The 22,433-nt window shown below is 53.4% G+C and overlaps 2 protein-coding genes across 7 annotated transcripts in view; one reads left to right on the top strand and one right to left on the bottom strand.

The window, feature by feature from the left end:
- Positions 1-4,033: 4,033 nt before the first annotated feature.
- Positions 4,034-18,171, top strand: Sh3glb2 (SH3 domain containing GRB2 like, endophilin B2). Of its 6 annotated transcripts, none has more exons than XM_034495011.2 (12): positions 4,034-4,219; positions 7,804-7,945; positions 8,482-8,610; positions 12,206-12,339; positions 12,479-12,571; positions 14,355-14,417; positions 15,857-15,880; positions 16,272-16,361; positions 16,545-16,645; positions 16,921-16,935; positions 17,045-17,285; positions 17,560-18,171. In XM_034495011.2, exons 1-12 carry the CDS (start codon positions 4,157-4,159, stop codon positions 17,665-17,667), a joined length of 1,203 nt encoding a protein of 400 aa, XP_034350902.1. In that variant the 5' UTR covers positions 4,034-4,156; the 3' UTR covers positions 17,668-18,171. The 6 variants fall into 6 exon arrangements, with proteins under 6 accessions (XP_034350902.1, XP_076784550.1, XP_034350904.1 ...); XM_076928435.1 differs by having other exon boundaries at positions 16,545-16,691; XM_034495013.2 differs by lacking the exon at positions 14,355-14,417.
- Positions 18,172-18,795: 624 nt separating this feature from the next.
- The window catches only part of Nup188 (nucleoporin 188), a 58,966-nt gene continuing 55,328 nt past the window's right edge, over positions 18,796-22,433 (bottom strand). Inside the window, exons 35-44 of the mRNA XM_034493774.2 lie at positions 22,123-22,323; positions 21,906-21,998; positions 21,551-21,709; positions 21,182-21,319; positions 20,592-20,666; positions 20,270-20,509; positions 20,012-20,143; positions 19,729-19,802; positions 19,486-19,615; positions 18,796-19,376 (exon numbers count right to left, since the gene is read on the bottom strand). Coding sequence (XP_034349665.1) covers positions 19,200-19,376; positions 19,486-19,615; positions 19,729-19,802; positions 20,012-20,143; positions 20,270-20,509; positions 20,592-20,666; positions 21,182-21,319; positions 21,551-21,709; positions 21,906-21,998; positions 22,123-22,323 — 1,419 coding nt within the window. The 3' untranslated portion in view covers positions 18,796-19,199. The remainder of the gene's footprint in view (positions 19,377-19,485; positions 19,616-19,728; positions 19,803-20,011; positions 20,144-20,269; positions 20,510-20,591; positions 20,667-21,181; positions 21,320-21,550; positions 21,710-21,905; positions 21,999-22,122; positions 22,324-22,433) is intronic.

Here is a 22,433-nt window from a genome sequence, read left to right as displayed (position 1 = left end):
GGAAAAAAAATTAAAAGACCAAAGTAAACTTTTTTGGGAAAAGGTGCGTGTAGTGCCTATATAGGCCAGAAGAGGGCGCCCTCTGATGCCCTGGAACTGGAGTTAGAACTGTTTGTGAGGTATTATGTAGGTGCTGGGAATTGAACTCTAGTTCTCCGCAAGAACAATACCCTGGGCTTACCAGCTGAGCTATCTCTCCAGCCTTCAGTTACTAATCCTTTTCAGTCAGCGTGAGTTACTGGATGAAGGAATGAATTATAAATGACTTTAAGAGGACAGGGCTGGATGCTGTCTAAACGGTCACTATGGCTAGCTACAGACAGATACTGGTAAGTAACTGAAGAGGAACAATTCTTTATACAAGGCTGTGAACACAGACACTTGGGGCTTGTGAATTACCGGTGTGTAGTTACAGAGTCTGACAGAGGTACCTCATGCAGAGTAAGCCACTGTTAATGTTAGGTCAGTGTTAGGAGACTGGCATGCCCTGAAGTTTTGTTTGTTTGTTTGTTTGTTTGTTTTCAAACTCCACATATCTGGGCCCTGCCTCCTCTTAGGACAACATCCAGATGCCTGAGCAAACACCCAGGTGACTCAGATTCACCCCTGTACGGACAGATGAACAAAGCAAAAGGTACCAGCTGAAGAACAGTTCTGGGTGAAAAGATGATGCTTTGATAGGCTTGGTGAGATATGTACCTTCATCCCACTTCTGGGAAAGCAGAAGCATATGACTCTCTGAGTTCTAGGCCAGCCTGGTCTATATAGCAGCCAAGGCTACGTAGTGAGACCCTGACTGAAGAGGGAAAGGAAGAGGAGGAGGAAGAAGAGAAACAAACTTTGAAGGGTTGGACAGATGGCTCAGTGGTTTAAAGGCGCTTGCTGTTGTTTCAAAAGACCTAGGTTTGGTTTCCAGCACCCAAGTCAGACAGCTTACAGTAGTCTGTAATTCCAGCCCCACAGAATCCGATATCCAATTCTGGTCCCCTCGGGCACTGCACACGTGGTGCACAGACACTCATGCAAGCAAAACACCCATAATGCATAAAATAATAATTAAAAAGAAAAATACATTTTTTAAAAAGGTGAATCTTTGAAGTAGGAGCAACAACAGATGAAGTCAGATACCAAATCCTGTTTTCTAAGCCACAGGGGGAGCAGAGAGTCAGGAGTATGTGCAGGGCATCCTCCTGCCTTCCGGGGCTGAGGATCTGGACTCGAGGTCAGGGCACACTCATGTCCTAGAGATGACTGTTTTCTCCACCTGGCAGAAGCATGAACTTAGACCTGTATTAGTTCTCTAGAACAAGTTCTAGAGTCACAGAACTTATGGGTAGTCTCTATATAGTAATGGAATTTGTTGATGACTTACAGTCTGTAGTCCAACTCCTCAACAATGGGCAGCTGTGAATGGGAGGTCCGAAGGTCTAGTGGGTGCTCAGTCCCACAAGGCTGGGTGTTTAAGCTGGTCTTCTGTAGAAGTGGGTTCCGACAGATGTGCTGGCAAGTAAGTGCAGGCACATGAAGAAGAGCGAATCTTCCTTCTTCCAATGTCCTTCTGTAGGTCTCCAGCAGAAGGTGTGGACCACCACGCCTGGATCTGGGACTTGTTTTGTCCCCAGGCTGACCTTGAACTCAGAGATCTTTCCTTAGTCTTCTGGGATTCATGGCCACTATGCCTCAAGATCCAGGTCAGAAACTTGTGTCTCCCTGCCTCAAGATCTGGATCACAGGTGAGCCTTCCAATTCTGGATAGTAGTTCATTCCAGATATAGTCAAATGGACAACCAGGATCGGCCGTTAGTTACAGACCTCTCAACTAAGAGCCTCCATGCTCGTCTTGAGAACCCTCTCCCTGGGCTGGAGAGATGGCTCAGCCATTAAGAGCACTGACTGCTCTTTCCAAAGGTCCTGAGTTCAATTCCCAGCAATCACATGGTGGTTCACAATCATCTGTAATGTGGTCTGATGCCCTCTTCTTGTGTGTCTGAAGAAAGCAATGGTGTACTCATATACATAAAATAAATAAATAAATCTTTTTTTAAAGAAAGAAAAAAGAGAACCTTCTTCCCACCTGTGAGCCCTCTGTCTGTCCATCTTTCTCTCAGCCAGATGAGGAAATAATGGGGCCTGTCCTTAATTTAGTGGCCCTGCAGTGCCACCAGGTCAAAGGCAGAAGAAACAGGTTGGTGTATAGAAGCAGAGTCCCAGAGAGAAAAACAGTGGGAGTTGAGAGAGGGTTTTACTGGGCCAGAAACAAAGTTCAAATAAAGAGAAAGTTCTGGAAAGGGAAAGATAATGGCAGGGGACAAGGGGACAGGGGACAGGCAGAGAAGATGGCTGATATCAGAGCTCTATTGCACAGCAGTGGGGTGACAAGGACTAATCAGATTTTGCATGTTTTAAAACTGCTAAGGAGATGGACAGGACTCTCATCACAGGTCAGACATCCGTAGATGAGGGAGGTGTGAGCAGTGAGCTTAGTTTCAGTGTTCCACTGAGCTAACATACACCCAGTCGTCACTCTGTGCCTGCTGCAAACATACAGTTTACAGCTAGGAGGGGAGACACCTGCCTGTGATTCCAACCGGAAGATGGAGAAGCCGAACCCATCCTCAACTGTGTGTGAAGTTTGAGAGCAGCCTGGGCTGTATGAGACCTTGCATCGAAAACAAAAACAAAACCCCCAAAAACCCAAACAAATAAACAACAACAAAGCAGGCAGGAGAAGCTGATCAGAGGTTAAGATCATACACTGTTCTTCCATAGGACCAGAGTTTGGTTTTCAGCCTCCATGCAAGGCCTCTCACATCTGCCTTAGGTCCCAGCTCTGCAAGATCTGACACCCTCTTTTGGGCTCCACAGGTGCCTATAAACACATGGCATATGATATTCACATATACACAAATAAAAACAGAAATAAATCTTAAATGTAGGGAGGGGCTGGAGAGATGGCTCAGCAGTCAAGGGCACTGGCTGCTTTTTCAGAGGTCCTGGGTTCTGTTCCTAGGACTCAGATGGTGGCTCACAAGCCTCTCTAATGCCAGTCCCAGGGGATCCAACACCCTCTTTTGGTGTCTGTGGGCACTGCACACAGAGTCCATAGTATGTGCAAGCAAAACAGCCTTACACATAAATACATTTTAAAAACCAACAAACAAAATGAAAGGAGGCTGAAGGTGGCTCAGCAGATAACAGAGCTCGCTGAGTTTGACCTTCAGGACCATAGAACTCATATACAAGTGGAAGAGGAAACTGACTCTAGAAAACTGTTCTCTGATGTCCACACATGTGCTATGGCTTTCTGTGTTCCCCATTTCACATGCATGTGCTAGCACACGAGCTCACACACACAAAGACACACACACACGCGCAAATAAAACATAAATTAAAATTCAAAAGCAAAAACAGGTTTGGGAAAACAGCTCCATGGTTAAAAGACTTAACTGCACAGCCTTGAGAATCCAAATAAAATAAATCATGTAAATTCCAGAAGCATGGTCCTGGGCTCCTATGGCCAGTGTGGTGGGAGGCAGAGTGTCATAGTCAGGGCAATACCCAGTGCACATGTCCAAGCAAGCCTACACACAGATAGAATCACAAACATACAACCACACACAGAGGAAAATAAATTTAAAACAGGAAATCACAACAAAAACGGGCAGATGTGGCACACACCTTTAATCCCAGCAGAGGTTTCTGTGAACCGGATGCCAGCCTGGTCTATATTTGGAGTTCTAGGCCAGGAGGGACCTAGAGAGACCCGGTTTCAAACAAATATATTCCCAACGATTTAAAAAAAAAAAAAACCAAAAATTTGCACAAAGAATTGACAAGATAGAATATTGACCTCGGAAACCGTTTTAGGAAAATGTTCATGAGAGCGAGCAGCCGGCTGGTGTGGCCGGAGACCGGCAGGGGGCAGCAGCGTTCTCAGCAAAGCCCCGCTCCTCCCCGTCTGGCCCCGCCCCGGCCCCGCCCCGCCCGGCCCCGCCCCGCCTGGCTCCGCCTTGCGCTCAGCTAGTCCGCGGACGCGCGCGCGCAGAGGGCGGGCGCAGGCAGCAGGTGGGCGGGGTGCGGGCGGGGTGCGCGAGGCGGGGCGGGGGGCTGCCGGCTACTCTGCGGCCGGCGCGGCGGCCCTGCGGACCGGCGCGCCATGGACTTCAACATGAAGAAGCTGGCGTCGGACGCGGGCATCTTCTTCACTCGGGCGGTGCAGGTGAGGCCTGGCGCGACGCCGCGCATAGGGCCCGGATGTGGAGCGCGCCCCGGGCACCCTGCTGCGGGAGCCCCTTCCCTGCAGCTGCGGCGGTGCGCGCTGGGGTAGCTCGGGGTCCCTGCTCCCCTGCCTTGAGCTGCCCAGGGGAGCTCCCAGCGAGGTCAGCTGCACCGGGACCAATGGGGGCCTGGGCTCCGGTGCCTGGGCGCCTGGCAGTTCACCTTTGCACCGCCAGGTTTACTCACTGTCCTGGTGCCTGCACAGCCCGGGAGATGAATGTGCACTGGGTGGTTCCTACCTCCCTACACTAGTCTCCCTTTCTCCCCACCCCCGCCCCAGGCCAGGCTGGCAGGCTGAGGGCCACACAAGAATACCCAATCCCTTTTGCGGGCCTCAGTCTCCATACCGGTGCAATGGGCAGGTTGGTGCTATGGTTCCATCCAGTCCCTTTCACAGGCTTGGATAGTCAGGCCGGAAGCCAGGAGTTATTTCCTTTCTGCTCTGCGGGAGGCCTGTTTCCTTTTACTTCCCAGGCCTAAAGGATGTTGAGAAGGCTAGGATCTGGCAGGCTGCCCTCTTTGGGTTCTGTCCAGGCCAGTAATGCTGATATTGGAACAAGTCCTAAACATTTGGTATAAGAAAGAGAAACTGAGGCGAATTCATGTCTCAGTAAAGGGCTGGAGTCAGGATATGGGTGTTAATGCTTCTCGTGACCTTGGGGGGCAGGAGAGCTTTACTTCAGGGCCTCTGTTTCTCGATCTGAGAAATGGGATGAGTGGCCCTCTTTCCTGGGTTGTCTGCAAAGGCAGTTGCTGGGGTTAAATACACCTGTGCAGCGTGTGACCTTGGACAAGTCATGTCAGCCTTACTCTGCCCTTCTGTAAAGCGGGTGCAAGGCTCAGGTTGGAGGCCCTGTCTGCTCCAAGGGTGGGTGTGGGATTCCTGAGGTTTCTGCACCCCTGGGCTAACCCATCTTAGTACCCCAGGAATAAGTTCTAAGTTCTGTATGCTGCCCTTGTTGACTTGCTGGGCACAGTCCCCCTCCCCCTCAGAGGCCCATGTGGCTATGTTTACTAGAAAGCACAGGTTTCCCATGAGGCTTAGTGCCCCAGTGAGGATTGCCATTCCTGTTCCCACTTCCAAGCTTGGTGGGCAACCCTAGCACCAGAGAGGATGCTAGGACCTCAGAGCCTCAGCTCCTGCAAGAGGGGGAAAGCCTGTCCCAGGGTTGGCATGGCAACCACACTATCTCACACATCTGGGAAGAACCTGATCTGCTGGTTTCCTGCCACTGCCGGTTTCTGCCATCCGACCTGGCCAGGTCCACAGAGAGGGCTTAGAGGTAGTGGTGGCACAGGGCTTCTGGGCCTCACTCTGCCTGATAGGAGCAGGCACCCCGGTCACACTTGAGCGGCAGCCAGGGCCCAGGCCCAGGCTGGGGTGGAGGAGGGAGCTGGGCGTGTTATAAATAGAGGCCTTCTGTGCTCTGCACACCCACCCTCCTGCCGATGCTGTCTTGCTGGAAACTGCTGTGGACTGTCTCAGGCGTGATCCCCTTCCCCTCTGAAGGGAAGGAACTAGGTATCAGAGGCAGAAGTGTGACTTAGAGAGGTGTCTGCCATGGGAGGCATCAGGAAATATGGATGTGACAGCTCCTATGGGTCAGTGTCCCTGGCCAGGCACCAGGACATGCAAGTACACATTCCCTGTGTGGACCAGTGACAATTTTGAGAGACTCCCCTCACCTGCATCCCAAAAGGAGCAAGGCCTTTCCAACTTGAAACCCAAGGACAAGGTCCTTTCTACAAGAGTGATTTTCAGGCTGGCATCCTTCACAAAGGGCCCCAGAGTTATGTCCGGAACATTAGCCAAAGTCTGTGAAGCAGATGCCAGTGGCAGTGTGGCCCCCTCAGGGCAGGGAGGCAAGGACAGCCACTACAGAGCACAGCAGAGTGACGTGAATACTATGGTGTGGTGGCTGTGGGGAGCTGCCCTGCCGGGGCCTTAGTAGTAATCAGTACTTGTGGCAGGCATCACCCTCCTCCAAGTAGGGCAGGGGCATTGGGGAAGGGTGGAGGCCCGGGCCTCAGGAAAGCCCAGTAAGCTTGGGGACCTGTATGTTTGGCGGCTTCCGACCCCCAGTGATAGCATTGGGAGACTTTATAATGATGACACTGGCTAACACTACCCTTGGGGCCAGCAGGAGTCTTCTGTTCCAGGTCGTTTGAGGCCCCAGGTTCCATTCCCAGTATTTCCAAAAAGAAACCAACTGTTAAACCCAGACTCTGTGCTAGCTTGATGTTCTGTGAGGTGGGTTTTTGCCACTTTCCGGGGAGAAACTGAGGCCCAAGGAGATGCTGCTGCCTCTCTGGGCCTTTTCCTCAGCTGGAAAGTGGGACTAACAACAGCGTCAGAGGGCTGGGAGGGCGGGGAGGGCTGGGACCTGCAAAGGTTTGGATCTCTGGAGAGTTAGGACCACACAGACAAGTGCAGGGACTGTGAAGACAGGGTGAGGCAGAGCCGCCCAGGGAGCTGAGGGGCAGGTCTTAAAGTAGGGAGAAGCTCAAGGCCCTCTGCATAATTGATGGCTGCTAGAGACCTGGCGGCTCCTTTGCCGGCCTCTGGATGATTCCTCACAGGCAGTGGCTCTGCAGAGTCTCCTGCCCATAGACCCTGACTCCACCACAGCCCTTCACTTGGCCTCAGTGGCTATATCTGTGTAATGGGAAGCTTGACCCTGCCTGCTTCAGGTACCACAGGGACTCAGTGCCCTAGGCTTTATCTTGGTTTTTATCTTGGACCTGTAGAGGTTTTACCGGTTGCTGCTGGATGATGACCTGCGGCCTGGTCACCGGGCTGGAAGAAGCCTTTGCTTGTGGATATCTGTCCCTGGGTTTCTCTACATTAGATGGTCAGGACTTGGACCAGTTTTCCCTTTATCCCTAGGTGGCCCACATGGCTCCAGCCAGCTCTGATGGGGGACCCGTGTGACCTGCCAGGTCCTGGGTACGCTCAACAGCTCCCAGCGGTAGCAGTGTGTATATTCACGCTGGGCACAGGCTCAGCTGCCAGCCCCTCACGTCTAGTCCCCATCTTTCCTATCTTACCCTCTATAGCCTGTGAGAAGCATTTTACTGTCTGTTTTAAGGGGAAACTGAGGCCCAGAGGGGCAAAGCCCTTTCTCAGTGTCACACAGTTCAACGAGTAGAGCTGAGACAGGAATAGCACCTCTTTAATCTAGGACCTTGAATCTTTCTATTCTCTGTTCGAACCCCTTTTCCCTGAAGCCCCAAACTGCCTCTGGAGTTCCATGGTAACTCAGACCCTTGCTCTGGGCCCCACCTGCTCCCTAAGGACTTGCTGCCAAGTTCTCTCCCTCAGCACTGCTGGCCATCTCCTCAGGGCTGACGCTCCCTGGGACCACACATGCTTTTGTGGAAAGAGGGGCCAGGCATGCTATGGGGTTTCCGGGAGTCTCAATCCTGACTTACCCATCCCCTCAGCCTAGAAAAAGGCAACCAAGACCCAGGGTGGGTTATGAAAGGTTTTGACTTCAGGACTTCTCTCCTGTACTTCCTCCACAGTTCACAGAGGAGAAGTTTGGCCAAGCTGAGAAGACTGAACTTGATGCCCACTTTGAAAACCTCCTAGCTCGGGCAGACAGCACCAAGAACTGGACGGAGCGGATCCTGAGGCAGACTGAGGTGCTGCTGCAGCCCAACCCCAGTGAGTGGGTGTGGGGCAGAGGCAGGTGGGCCCCCGTCAGGCTCAGGACCAGGCTGGCAGGAGTTGAGGTGGGGAGAGAGTCGTGCAAGCTACAGATGTGGGCCTGGGCTCCGGCTGGAGCTAGGCAAGGACTCGACCAAAGTCTTAGAGTTAGCTGCCTGCCAGAGAAACTCCAGAAATGAAGGCAACCTGCATGTCACCTGTAAGCCTGCAGTGTCCCTAAGTGTTCACAGAGGCCCCGGGGACCAAGGGCAGGCCGTTCTTCAAATGTGTGTTCCACACTGTAAATTCTGTTAAATAGGGGAGACAAGGAGGTGCTGACTTCAGTGCTGAGACTTTCTGCTGTTATTTTATGTCTCTGGGCCTTGGTGTCCTGTAGTCTCACGGGGTGGATGCAGATGTAAGGGGTGGGTCTGGAAGTCTTCAGGATGGATGCTGGGGGCGGGGGTGTGGCTGCCCAGGGCGTGCATTCTCATTGGCTGCTTCTTTGGCTTAGACTAGAGAGTCCTGTGGTTTTGGCTGTTCTCTCCCTGCAGGTGCCCGAGTGGAAGAGTTTCTGTATGAGAAGCTGGACAGAAAGGTGCCCTCGAGAGTCACCAATGGGGAGCTGCTAGCTCAGTACATGGCAGAGGCAGCCAGCGAGCTGGGCCCCAGCACTCCCTATGGTGAGCAGACCACAGAGCCAGGAGCCAGTGTGAGGCGCTGGCTCTAGCTTTTCAAGTTCCACCTTTCTCTCTCCCTCTTTTTTTTTCCCCCTTTGGATGGGTTTTGCTATTTAGGGCTGGCCTTAAATCCCAGAGCTTCATAGGGCTTTGATTGCCGAATGCTGGGATTGAGGGTAGAGGCCAGCAGGCCAGCCTCCTCCTGTTTAACGTTCTACAGACAACCTGAGCTTATTCTAAATGTAAGGCCCTCCTGGGGATAGAAGAGAATAAAAGAGAGAATTCTACCTTAACTAGTTTAGATGTATGTGTGAGGTGTGTGTGTGCGTGAGTGTGTGTGCGTGGTGTCTCTGTGTGGTATATGTGTGTGTGTGTGTGTGTGTGTGTGTGGTATGTATGTATGTTGTTTCTGTGGTGCTGGAGTTAGATCCTGGGGTCCTGTGGATACTTGGCAAGCCTTTACCCCTGAGCTATGTCCAGCCCTAGGTCATGTGTGTGCACATTGGTGTTCATATATGTATGTGTGTAGAGGGTAGAGGCTCAACCTTAGGCATCTTTCCTCTCACTAGGAATTGGGGTTTACTCACTGGTTAGACTACGGCTGGCTGGCCAGCAAACCTCTGGATCCACCTTGTCCCTACGTCTGGAACACTGAGATTCCATGTCACCCCCCTGCTGTACATGTGTTCTGGGGATTGACTCAGGGTTCATGCCTATGCATGGTACATCTGAGTACCATGCTGAGCGCCTTCCCCAGGCCTGACATGTACTTCTCAATAGGATCGTCTGTACCCTGCAACCTAACTTTTTGTTTGTTTGTTTGTTTGTTTTGTTGTTGTTGTTTTGTTTTTTCGAGACAGGGTTTCTCTATGTAGCCCTGGCTGTCCTGGAACTCACTCTGTAGACCAGGCTGGCCTTGAACGCAACCTAACTTTTAAAAAAGGATTTATTCTTCTGCGTGTGGGTCTTTTACCTGCATATGTGTATTGCACCACTTGTGTGCCTGGTGCCCAGGGAGACTGGAAGAGGGCATCTGTTCCCTTGGACCCGGAGTTCCAAGCCGTGTGAGCTTGGCAGCATGCCTGCTGGAAACTGTACTCTACTGGTCCTCTGGAAAGAGCAGCCACGCTCTTAAGTCCAGCTCGTCATTCAATTGCCACTATCTAAGAGATAGGAGTCATGCTGGGCATTCAGAGAGCCTCCTCTCTCTTCCTTCATTTCTGAATTTTATTCAGATATACCTTAGAGATATACCATCACATGGACTGACTCCTTTAAATGTACTTTTTACTTTATTTTTTTTTTTACTTTTTATATACTCCAGTGAATAGTTGTACAGATATCTCCACCTCATCCAAAAGTCCTGGTGCCCAGTTCAGACAACCAATGGCATGGTTTTGTCTCGTCATCATTGCTTCAGCTCCGGATCTAAACTTTTGAGAAAGTGCGTGGCTGTAACTCTGGCTCAGACAGTTAATAATGTGCTGCCTGGCTTGACAGCGTCTGTGACTTGTCTCTAGCACCCTGAAAGGCTGGGATGATGGCAAAGAGAAAGAGAGAGACTGCTAACATGTTCTTCCCAAATGGTTCTGTGAACCCCACTAGCAGTTCACTGGTTGCTCTTCAGTCTGGGGTTTAAAACAGTGGACTTCTTTCACAGACTGCAACCTCCCCAACACCGAGACCCTTTAATACAGTTTCCAATGTTATGCTGACCCCCAACCATAAAATTCCTTTCATTGCTTCATGGCTATAATTGTATTACCATTATGAATCGCGGTGTAACTACTCATGTTCTCTGATGGTCTTAGGTGACCCCTGTGAAAGGGTCATTCGACCCCGGGGCTCGACTCACAAGTTGAGAACCTCTGACCTAGGATATGACCTATGAGGGGATTGGTGTGAGTTTACATTATGTGTGACTGAGTGAAGCATTGTTCACGAAGGTTAGCTGTTGACAGTGTGCTCTTGTTGACTGTGTCACATGGTTATTGGGAAGGAGCAGGGGCCTTTCCAGCCGCTGGTTGTACTGTCTTCTTGTGCAGTTGGTCAGTGTGGGGTGGTATTCGCCTGTCTTCCGGATGGATTGGTGTGTGTGCACGCGCGCGTGGAGGCCAGAAGTCAGGTTCCCATGCCCTCCTCCACTGCTCATTTGCTGTGCAATTCTTGGTAGCCAGTCTCCTGCCTCCACTGCCATCTGTAGTATGGTTATAGATGCACGCCATTGCACTGAGTTGTATGTAGGTCCTGGGGATCTGAGTTCAAGTCACTGAGTGACACCCCCGCCAGCCCTGGATTGACTGTTATCCCTGTGAACTACCGCTGTAGCCAGCGCGGTATAAGCCTGTAGTCTCGCCACTTGGGAGACTGAGTATGGAAGGTGTCCATCTCAGAAACTAAATGAGAATGCTACTTGTTAAGCTCTCTGCCTGAAGGTCCACTTGGTCTGACACCTGTTGGGCTACATAGCTCTCCAATGCCGCCCTTTGCACAGTATCTTCTTCTCTCCTCAGTCTGTTTATATCATAAAATCTCACATGTGGCTCTAACCAATAGCATTCAGTATAGGCAGTATTTAGTTTTTTTAAAATATCCATTCTGGTGGTCATTACCTTTTCATTCCCATGCTTAAGTCCACTTACTGTAATTATTGAAGTGTTGGATTCACAAAAGTCTTTTTTTTTCTTCTTGGAGACAGAGTCTTACTGATTTGCCTGGAATGGCCTCTAACTCTGGTCTTCCAGCCTCAGCCTCACAGCTGCTGAGGTTAGAGGCCTGCCCACCATTTCCAGCTTGCTGCTCTTGTTTCAAGGTAGCCCCCAGGGAGCCATGCCTGGGTCAGTGCATGTTAGTGGTCAGCCAGTATTGGTCAGAGGTATCTTCATCTCCTGAGATGTCACCAGGAAGTAAGTGTAGTGTGAATTGGGAAACTTGTCTAAAGGTTGAACAGTGTACAGATCCAGGTAGCTTTTGCCTCGTGGGGGCCAGGCTTTGCTGGTGTGCGTGTGCTGTCCACCTGTCTCAGACATACCACAGGTGTGCTTGCTGAGAGACATCCAGGACACCTTAGACTTTTCTGGATTGTGTTCAGTTCTGGCAGGAGGCAGCGCTCTTACCACCATGCAGGTCTCCTGCCTGTCCAGACCTGACCAGGGAGCGATGTCACATGCCCAGGCTGATGCCACTTGATTGCTTTTACCAGGGTCCACTAGTTATTCAGAAAATGTTTCTTCATTTGTTTTTGTGCTTTGAACAATACCCAGGGTCTGGAAGTTGACATCTTTGATAGTTGTGTTCAGTAAGTGTGACTTTGGGGGATACTCAGACTCCTTCTCATTCTGGAACTCCCCAGTCTTGTGTTTGTTCTTGAGACACCAGGCCTCATGCCTGCCTTGTGGGCAAGGCTCTACCCCAGCCACACCTCAGCAGCCCTGGCCATTCTTTCTGGACCATTCTCTTTGTGCTTCATGTTAGATGTCCAGCACATCTGCCTGTCTGAGGGGCACCTCTGTAGGTTGCCTATGCTTGCTTCTCAGCCCTGTTGGAGGCAGTATGGCGTGTGTCCTGCCTCTCCTTCACCCTACAACTCTCTTCCCAGGGAAGACACTAATCAAGGTGTCAGAAGCTGAAAAGCGCCTGGGAGCAGCAGAGCGGGATTTCATTCACACTGCCTCCCTCAGCTTCCTCACGCCCTTGCGCAACTTCCTGGAAGGGGACTGGAAAACGATTTCGGTGAGGATTCTGGGACCACGCCTCAGAGGTGGCTCCTGCAGGCTGAGTGACCAAGAATGACTGTCTATTTCTCGGTCTCAGTTTGCCAGGGGTCCCTGAGCAGGTCTAGCCCAGTCTCACTGTCTCTGTCATCCTGCAGAAGGAGAGGCGGCTCCTGCAGAACCGGCGTCTTGACTTGGATGCTTGCAAAGCCCGGCTAAAGAAGGCCAAGGCAGCCGAAGCCAAAGCCACGGTAAGTGGCCCTGCCCACTCCTTCATCCCAGGCTCTGCTGCGGAGTTCAGGGGCCTGGTGTTTGGCATGTTCTTCCTCCTTGGCTGGGGCTGAACTGTGCTGACTGGTCGGGTCATGGTCTCTGTCCCCACCCAGGGAACCCTGGTGGCTCCAGGACAGACACGTATGAGGTGGGCAGATTCACAGTGCCTGTAACTGTGCTGGGCACCCTGAAGCCTCTAAGATTCCAGATGGAATTTGTGCACGCCTTTCCCGCCTCCGTGGATGCTCAGCCTGGCGCTGCCTGGGCATGGCTCCCTCACTAACTCTCCACCTGCTGCTTGAACATGGGGTACAAGGTGCCCTATGCTTAGGTTCCCCCAGGCTGTGGAGAACACTAGAGCTGGCCAGCCCCCATAGCCCATTCAGGGACTGTCTAAGGAGCAGGGCCTGGGCCATCCTGTTCCTCCTGCATCCCCAGCCCACTGGAGCCTGCTCAACCAGGATGGGATAGGCTGAGTTGATTGACAGGGCTAGATCAGAAGGGCTGCACACTTTGTCTTGGTATGCAGGCTGCTCGAGGGTAGAAGGGACCTAACAGCCACCACAGGTCCTGGGAAGGAAAGTCTATGCCCAGGGTATGTTAGGGAAATTTCTCTGTGCTTCTCTGCCTCTCAGCTGAAGGTGGGGCTAGACTAGGCAAGCCTGCTGGGCTCTGCACTGCCCGTAACTCACTGCTTTCTTTATACCCTCCCTCTCTACAGTATGGTCAGTGTGCTCGCTGGGGCCTACACTGCCTCTGGCGAGAGCCATAGCCAGGTCCAGGGTCACCAGTGTGCACGGTCCATATGTGAAAAGAATATGGTTCTTGGCATCACTTGTCAATGACCTGTGCAGAACAGCCCCACTCCCTGTCACTTCTGCCTTTCCCTAGTCATTGCAGGGTAACCGCTTTCCCCACAGGGGCCCAGAGGGCCTTGGGCCTGCGAGTCCTGTGAGGTGTGAGCAGTGTCTCTAGTGCCTGCTACCCAGGACTCCTGAGGGTGGCTTGTGTCCTTAACTCGGGTCCAGCTGTGCCTGCCCCCCCGCTGTGGACTTACTAACTCTCTGTTTTTGTTCCTTTTCGTTCTGCTTTGGGTAACTTGGCTCAGTGTGAGGGAGATGTGAGTATGCCCGTCCCATGTGCTGTGCTGCTTCCGGTTCGCCCATCCTGCCTGAGGGCCCAGGTGCTGCGGCCAGCCCAGGGCATGCCCTCAGGCTTTTGCAATTGGCTGGCCTCCAAGTGCAGAGGCTCTGGTTTGTGGGGATGCAGGCATTGGCCTGTGAGGCAGCTTCTTGCAAATGTTAAAAACCTGTCACTCTGTCCATCCATGCATCCATCTAGCTACTCTTGGGTGGGGGGGATGGGGCGGGGGGGGAGCATCTGGCTTTGATGGAGGAGCCAGAAACTGTGGTGAAGTTCATAGCTGGAGAAAGCCGTGGTGGGGAGGGAGGGCCATGGATCTGTTGGGCCTCCTTGTGTGCCTGAGACCCAGAAGAGGGGCACGCCTAGCCTGTGGGTTCCTTGGGCTCCCAGCACACTGCCACTTGATCTTCAGTTTGAACCCATTGAGCCCCTAAGCCTGTCTCATCTCCACCTGGCTGGAGTGGGCAGAGGGTCTGTGTTGTATCTGTCTTTCCCCCTGTCCCAGGGGCCAGGGTTTCTTGTATCTCCTTATAGGAGACCCTGGGGCCACCTCCTGGCCTCAACACTGGTCTTGGCCCAGGGTGACCCCTCTCCCCCATGAACTCTGTTCCCCGCCAGACGGTGCCTGACTTTCAGGAGACTAGACCGCGTAATTACATTCTCTCGGCCAGCGCTTCCGCGGTAAGCACCCCTCGCACCATGCCTTGCCCCACCCTGGCCTCCTTGGCCCACAGCTCCTGCTACTGGCTCTGCCAGTGCGGGACCAGAAGACAGCAGATGAGCCAAAGGGCCCTGCTCATGTTGCAGGCTGTCCTGAGAGGCTGAGGGGCAGCTCAGAACAGGGAAGTGACAACTCCATGTGCCCCAGTCTGGTCCAGCAGGCAGGCTGAGCTGGTTTCTCCCTAGGCCAGGTAGAAGATATTTTGACCAGCTGTTCAGAACCCTTCGTGTCCTTAGTTCAGCACACAATGCCATCTCTAGGGATCCTGAGGAACTTGCCATTCTGTGCTTTCTCCCACAAAGGTACACCACTTCAACCTCCCTAAGGTCTGGGGGGACTCTGTGGTAAGAGAGGAGGCTGCCAGGGTCTGGCTTCCTGTCTCAGACTCCTTAGCACCATGGTAGGCTGCAACCAGGTGGCCTGGGAAGCTCCTGGAAAGCAGGAGGCCAACCTAAGGAGTAGGTTGGAGGCAAGACGGAGGGAGGCAGGCTAGGCTGGTACAGTCGCCTGGTTGAGTCAGTAGGTGTATGTTGACTATGTCGGGGCCAGGCTAACCATACACCTCTCTCCCTGAGCCTTGGTGAAACTCTCCTGTGCAGGCCGTCCGATCCTCCGCTCCCGTTCTGAGCATGCTGCTGTGTGACTTGTGCTGTCATTCCATGGCTGGCAATTGTCTTTGAGATGTCTCTCAGGCCTGTTAGCCCTCCAACATGGCACACAACGGTGCTCTCTCACTGTGGGCTGTGCATTCTGCTGGCCCAGTTCAACAGTCTGTGTGTCAGGGTGTTGTCCTAGGCCAGATTTCCACAGATGACCATAAATTGGGTCTCCTAAGTCATGGTGGGGGGAGGGGGGCTTTTCTTCCCTAGACTCTGGATGACACTTCCCGCTGCCCTCCCTGGGCCGAGTGGAAGGAGAAACACCCCGGAGGGTGGAGGCTGCCCTGTTTTTTTCTTTTGCCACTGACCCCCAGTGTGACTCTGGCCCGAGGCTGCCTTTCTCTGCCGGAGGACAGAAAGGTTCAGTGACTGGCCCAGGGTCACTTGTCCTGTCCTGCCTCCAAGCAGGAGTCAGGGTGGGGTGGGGACATTCGGTCTCTAAGACCCACTTAGAGTTGGGGGTGGCTGTAGGAAAAGCACAAGCAAGACTTGCAGCTGGCTGGCCCTGCATGCAGCATGCTAGGTGGGGTGTGTGCCACCTCCCTGCCCTTACACCAAATCTTGTTGCAGCCTCAGCTCCTGGTTGGGCTGGGGTAGGTTGAACAGGATAAGGTGGGCAGAGGTTGGGTTCCTGGGAGCTGGGGCAGGCATAGGCTCTGGCGTCTGGCTGTCCCCACTCTACCACTGACCAGTGCCCACCTTGCCTTCCCTGCTGCCCGGCGCTGTTCTGGTCTCTACAGCTTTGGAATGATGAAGTAGACAAGGTGAGTTGGGGCTTTGAGAACTTGGGACCCAGACATAACCGCTGCTGTAGATGGGGTCTTTCAGTTCTCCTTACACTCACTGCGGAGGGGAAGTGGGAGAAACCAAATCCCCCTCTGGGAAGTGATCGTTCCACAGCACACTAGGTCCGACAGCAGCATCTCCTGACAGATTCTACCCTGTCAGGCTGGGGCGGGTCTGTCACTGCAGCTCTCCACAGGTTCCAGATGGGCTCCGGCTCATCTGGGTGTCAGTTATAGGTGCAAAGCCAGGGGTAGAGCCAGACATCTGTGTTCCTGGAGGGCACTGATAACTGTTCCTAGTAGGCGACAGGGAAAGCTAGTAGAAAGGTTGCAGGATGCAGCTGCTCTCATGACTGCCTGCGCTACCTAGGCTGAGCAGGAGCTTCGAGTGGCCCAGACAGAGTTTGACCGGCAGGCAGAAGTGACTCGTCTCCTGCTGGAGGGGATCAGCAGTACCCACGTGAGTCCTACATTTGTGTTCCGCTGGGTTTTGCCACAAGCAGAGGCCACAGAGCCAGCCCACAGACTGACTATCCCATCCCGCCTCCCCCCCATGGTGTCTAGAGAATGGTCTGTCAGAGCGCAGGATGGGGACAGGCCATGTTGGGGCCAGAGGTTAGCTGGAGACCTTCCTTCCTTCCAGGTGAACCACCTTCGCTGCCTCCATGAGTTCGTCAAGTCTCAGACAACCTACTATGCACAGTGCTACCGCCACATGCTGGATCTGCAGAAACAGCTAGGCAGGTGTGGCTGGACCCAGGTCTCTGAGGCCCCCTATCTCCCAGACCCAGTGAGTGGTCCAGTGCTTCTGGCCAAGGGCCTTCTCTTCTGAGCTCAGAAAATCCCATGATACATGAGGTTGGACTGGGGCCTCTGCCTAGAATCCCACTTGGGTACCTCATGTGGTGAGCCCTCGGGGACCAGAATCCCAGGGGCTCACGATGGTGGGAGGTGGGCAGGGACAAGCAGGTGGGACTATCTCAGCTTCCTTTATTTTGCTTTTCCCCTTGTGCTGCCAGCTCCCAAGGTGCCATGTAAGTTATTGAGAGTTGGGCCTCCTTGTCTGTAATATGGGCCAGTGTCTCTGGTCTGTCTTGTACTCTCACAGGTTAGTACTGGCTGCTGAGACACCCTTTTCTGTAGATTTCCAGGCACCTTCGTGGGCACCACAGAGCCTGCCTCTCCACCCCTGAGCAGCACCTCACCCACCACCACTGCGGCTACCATGCCTGTGGTACCTACTGGGGCTGGCTTGGCACCCCCGGAAGAGGCAGCACTCTGCCTGGAGGAGGTGGCTCCCCCAGCCAGTGGGACTCGAAAAGCCCGGGTGCTCTACGACTACGAGGCAGCTGACAGCAGTGAGCTGGCCCTGCTTGCTGATGAGGTTGGTCTTGAGGGGGCAGGCAAGAGCTGGACAGACCAGGAACACTAAGTCTGCACAACTCTGGTCATTCTCATGGAACCCCTGAACCTTGGGGAGGAGCTGTGGGAGTCAGGGGAAATGACTACAGGTCTAAAGCAGCAGTCTCTAACCTCTATGGCCCAGTACAGCCCTCAAGTGACATCTCTCACAGGGAAGTAGCAGCTTTGCCCTGCCTTAGTCCCGGGGCTAGGCTTACCCATGTCTAGAGTCTGAGTGTAGTGTCTTCTCCCCACAGCTCATCACTGTCTACAGCCTGCCAGGCATGGATCCTGACTGGCTCATTGGTGAGCGAGGCAACAAGAAGGGCAAGGTTCCTGTCACCTACCTGGAACTGCTCAGCTAAGCAGCCCCTCCCCAGGTCTGCTGCTTACAGCTGTCTGCTGGCGACAGCTGCTCAGGATAGGGGACCTAACCCTCGTCTGGCTGTGCTGTCATTCAGCTATTAAGGACCCCACAAGACAGAATGGCTCCAGGTCCCTCTGCTAGCCCTGCTCTGACCTGTAACCCTGCACACCCCAGGCTTCCCACCCCTTAGCAGGAAGGCCACTACATTGGATGCCACCATGGGCCCACAATATTCTGGGGATGCTCTTGGCATGAAAGGAACATCTGCCTTCCAGCTGTGCAAGGTTGAGGGGGACAGCAGCAAAAAGGCAGGGCTGGGACAGTGTGGCAGGAGACCAGAAGCGTCACCCAGAGCAGCAGCACCAAGTGCTGCCTCCCCCCACCTCCCTCATGACTCTGGCTGGGTGCAGTGGCTACAGCCACCATCCCCCTCAGTTTCTAACATTCTTACTTCTGCCTGTCTGCTTGCTCTCTGGCAAATAAATCCTCCCTTGTGTGCAAATTGCCTTGTCAGGGTCTCAGAGTCCGGGAGCCACCCTAAAAGCATGATGGTTAAGACTTCACTGGTCTCTTAGGGTAAGGTTGTGTGAGCCACGGCACTAGCTGCTCCCAGAGTACATAGCAGAGGAAAGTTCTTACGGCATCCCATCCCCGGAGCTCCGCACATACAATTACACAACACTTTGTACCTAAGGAAAACGTCCATCCCTAAACCTGGACCCACATGTGGGTCTACAGTGGCTTGCCTGTTATGGAGTAGGGAAGCTTCAGTGGCCAACAGTTATGGGCTCAGCCTGAAGCTGCGAGGACAAAAGATTATCTACCTCTTCAAGGTACTAGTTTGCAAGTGGCAGGCAGGGATCCCTGTATCAGTCTGATTCTATAAGTATCCAGTGTGGCCATGTTTTATTTTAGATGGTCCCAGTGGGCGTGCTGGGGCTTCACAGCAGGAAGAACTACATACATACTGAGACCTAGACTCTCCCTTGTATGCCTGTCCTGATAGTCTGCTCAGGACTAAATGGGAAGGTACTGGTAAGTCAGCCATCAACAAGAATCCTGCCATTTCCAGCCACCCCGTACCCTCAACATCCAGGGCCTCTGAAAGTTGCCACATGACACAGGCTCTATAAACAGCACTTTTAATATTTGTATAAATAGACCACAGTATTACCAAAAAAAAAAAAAAAAAAAAAAAAAAAAAACCCTGCAAGAATAGATCATGGAAAACCCCCACTACACAGAGGCCTGTCCTGTGCTGCCAGCACCCCAGGGCCTCCCTGGCTGGTGAAGTGCCATGGGATGCTTAGAGAAGGAGGGCCACCCTGGGACGTTGTCGGCGTCTGAGCTCCCTTTGCTCCCTGCCCATGCTGTTGACCTCTTCAGCTATATAAAAATACTGTCAGCGGTGGGCAGGGGGCGGGCGAAGGGAGCTGCTTGCTCAGTGGCTGGCCTTGTGGTGGCAGTGCCCTCTGCCCAGGCTGCAGTGCAGGTTGGTAGGGTGCAGCAAGTGGATAGCACTCCACTGCCCTATCTCTGCACGTGCCGGACAAAGGCTTGCACAAGTTGGATCAGAGGCTCCTGAGACTCTGGGCTGGCTTTGGAGAGAGAGGTGGCCTTGCCCTGTGGTGAGGGCAGGACTCCAGCAGCAGGGGAGCTGGGGGCTCCCCGTCTGAAGTATCGTGAGAGGCTGGAAAGCAGCGTGCTCTGCAAGGAAAACAGATAAGTGAGATCCAGGGCCACTGTTCCTGACCCCAAATGACAACATGGGCAGCATCCAAACAGCTTTCTCTGCTGGCCAGCCCAACATCCATACCAGCTCTGAGCTCAGCTCCTGCTTCATCCGCTGCTTGTCCCGGGGGTGCACAGCTGGGTCCCTGAGGTAGCGTACTGCTTGGGAGATGAGCAGGTAGAAGCAGTTCTCCATGGTGAACATCAGGAGGGACCTGGGGAGGTAGGCATGGACAATGTTGCAAAGTTACTTGACAAAATGCAGCTGAGTCAGAGATGGGAGGACAGCAGCCCACAACTGCCCCAGACCTCAAGACTTGGGTCTCACTTTAATGTTCGGGTCCCTTCTGCTTGTGTGCTGAGTCCCACGGCCTGGGTGAGGGATTCCTTTTTCTTGTCCAGCTAGAGGAAGCAATACAAAAATCAAGTTAGCAGTTAAGAATGGTCAGTTAGAGAGCTACTTACAGGTCTTGCATACCAATCCACCTGGCACCTCACAGGGTACTCAGGGGAACCCCTAGCATGGCCTAGGCCCCAGGGGCTAGAGTTGCATATTTCTAAAACAAATGGAAAGTTATGGGGGGGGGGGACGGGGACCCTCACCAGCTTACCTCTCCAAGCATGTTGAGGGCCACATTCACGGTGGCCAAGAGGGTTCCGAAGGAGGGGGCCACTTCAGAGTCAAAGGTGGGAGTGGTGAAACTCAGCGCAAAGAGGAAGTTGTATTCAGCAAGATCCAGGGACTGAAAAACAAAACAGCACTCTGGAACTTGCTGGGAACTCTCCAAAGCACAGCATAGTATACTGCAGAGCCCGGTTCAAGGCTGAGTGTGGGAAGCTAGTGTCTGTCTGGAGGTGGCGACTAGTACCTGGTCCAGGAGGATCTGGCAGACATCTGGAGTGAAGTGGCGGAGGGCTGCCAGGGTCCTGCTGAGAATCTTAAGAAGGCCATACTGGACTGTGTGTAAGGCTCGCTGTTCCAAGGCCTCAGTGTCAGCACTAGGCTGCTTGGAGGAGCAGCCAGATGGGGTAGCCACAACAGTGGTAGTGGTGGATGGCCGCTGAACTCGGGGAGTGACAGCCGAAGGGAGGCCATCGCCATTTTTATTCTAGGGAGAGTCAAGACACGAAGGGTGAGTCATGGGAGCCCAGAGTGGCGCTGCCAGTAGTGACAGGCTGGGCCTTCATTACCTGTAGGTAGTGCTGCAGCATCTTGCGACTGTGTAGGAGGGAGGTACAGGCCTGGCACAAGTAACCCAGGTTCACCTGGGACACAGAAGGGACAGGAAAAACTCATGGGGGAATTCCCCCAGGACAGCAGCATACCTCCCCCTCACTGATGCTCTAACTCAACGGCCACCAGCAGGGCTCAGGCCTGGAATGTCTCCCTACACTGCTGGCACAATACAATCCTCAGACATCAGCAGGATGGGATTACTACTATTTCCACACTGCAGGTCAGAGGGGATGTGACTGGTCAAGGTCAGAGAGACAATAGCCATGGCCACAGCCTACTGCCTCTCAAGCCTGTGGGCTCCTCCAGCTTCAGGCCTTCTGAGGGTTTTGAACCTAAGTCTACCTTATAGAATCCAAGTTCTCAACTCATCCAGTCTCACTTCACTCTGGAGGGAAGAACTAGCCTGAGTAAGCAGCCTGAGTCAGACCTATGCCCCAAACAAGGAGCCCATGTTCAGAGACAGCCTGCAGTTCATTGAGGCTATCCACTGACTCCCTGCCCCTTATCTCCCCAGACCCTCCAAGAGGCAGCGTCTGAGGCCCACCTGGACATCACGCATGAGCTGAGGCAAATGGAAGTGCCACTCCTTCCTGAAGTGGGACAGTTGCAGGATGAAGCCCACAGTGTGATCTGCTTCCTCCAGGCAGGCGAGACTCTGTACTGTCCTCACGGCACTGAGACACTGTGAGGACAGGACAGCAGAGAATGCTCAGGGACCCGCACACCATGTCTCCCTACCTATAAAGAGTAGGTCCTGGGCCCACACATGCTTAGGTAGCTGGCATTACAATGAAGGTTTCCGCTTTGTCAGGTGACTCAAGTCAAATTTCTTAAGATCCCTCAAAGATGAGGGCGTTGATAGCACAAGTCGTACAACCACCTGCCAAAGGCTTTGAGGTAGGCAGCCCCTCACCTGCAAGGTCCGCTCCTGATGGACACCCACAAAGTCTAGGGCCTCAGTCAGGAAATTGTAGCGTAGAGTCTTGAGCAAGCGCTCCATCAAGGACATGGACAGGCGGTAGACCCCTGGCCAGGACGGGGCATCCAGGGACTTTCGGGAGGTGCTGGGTGCCTATGACAGATGGCAAAGAGGCTCAGGATTGACACCACAGGAAGGGACCCACTCAGAGCAGCACAGTCTCTTTGTGGCCCCAGTTGCTGGAATGAAAAGTCTCACTGCTACCAGGGAACTGGGACAATGAGGGGAGAGCAGCACGGTGGGCACCTGTCACCTGAGAGCTACAAGAAGCAAGACCCTGGGCACTCACCTGTCCTGTGCCATTGCTGCTGAGCTGGTACACACTCAGGAGGGGCAAACAGATGCTCTGGGTGATGCCAGCTCCAGCCACTGCTGTGGCTCCCTGACAGAAAAACCCATCATTAGATGATGGGGCATGAGATTTGCCAAGGGCAGGAAGACAAATCCGAGTCAAACTCTGGTTTGCAGGCGCATGGAAACTATTTGGCACAAGCAGGGTGTCTTACCTGCTGGGTGCGAGCCAGGGTGAGGAGCAGGTGCAGCGCAGCCTCAGTGAAATGCAGGTTCTGCTTCATGCGGAGACTCAGCTCCAGGGTGGTGAGTAGCGTGGGCAAAACGGGGAGCCTCCGGGTCACCTGCAGCCATGAGTCCCCATCCTCATCGGCCTCACACAATTCCTTAGCCAGATGCAGTCCCAGGACACACACCTGCTGGCAGGCAGGGGGAAAGTCAGGGAGAGGTGGAGTAGGCTGCTGCCACCATTGGGTTACTTGCCGCTCTCAGTACACCTAGCACTCTAGTTCCTCCCTTTATTCTG

The sequence above is a fragment of the Arvicanthis niloticus genome, chromosome 2 (genome assembly GCF_011762505.2).
Source record: "Arvicanthis niloticus isolate mArvNil1 chromosome 2, mArvNil1.pat.X, whole genome shotgun sequence".
NCBI classification, from domain to species: domain Eukaryota; kingdom Metazoa; phylum Chordata; class Mammalia; order Rodentia; family Muridae; genus Arvicanthis; species Arvicanthis niloticus.
Note: the sequence above shows the minus strand (reverse complement) of the source record. Positions and strands in the feature narration are given on the sequence as shown.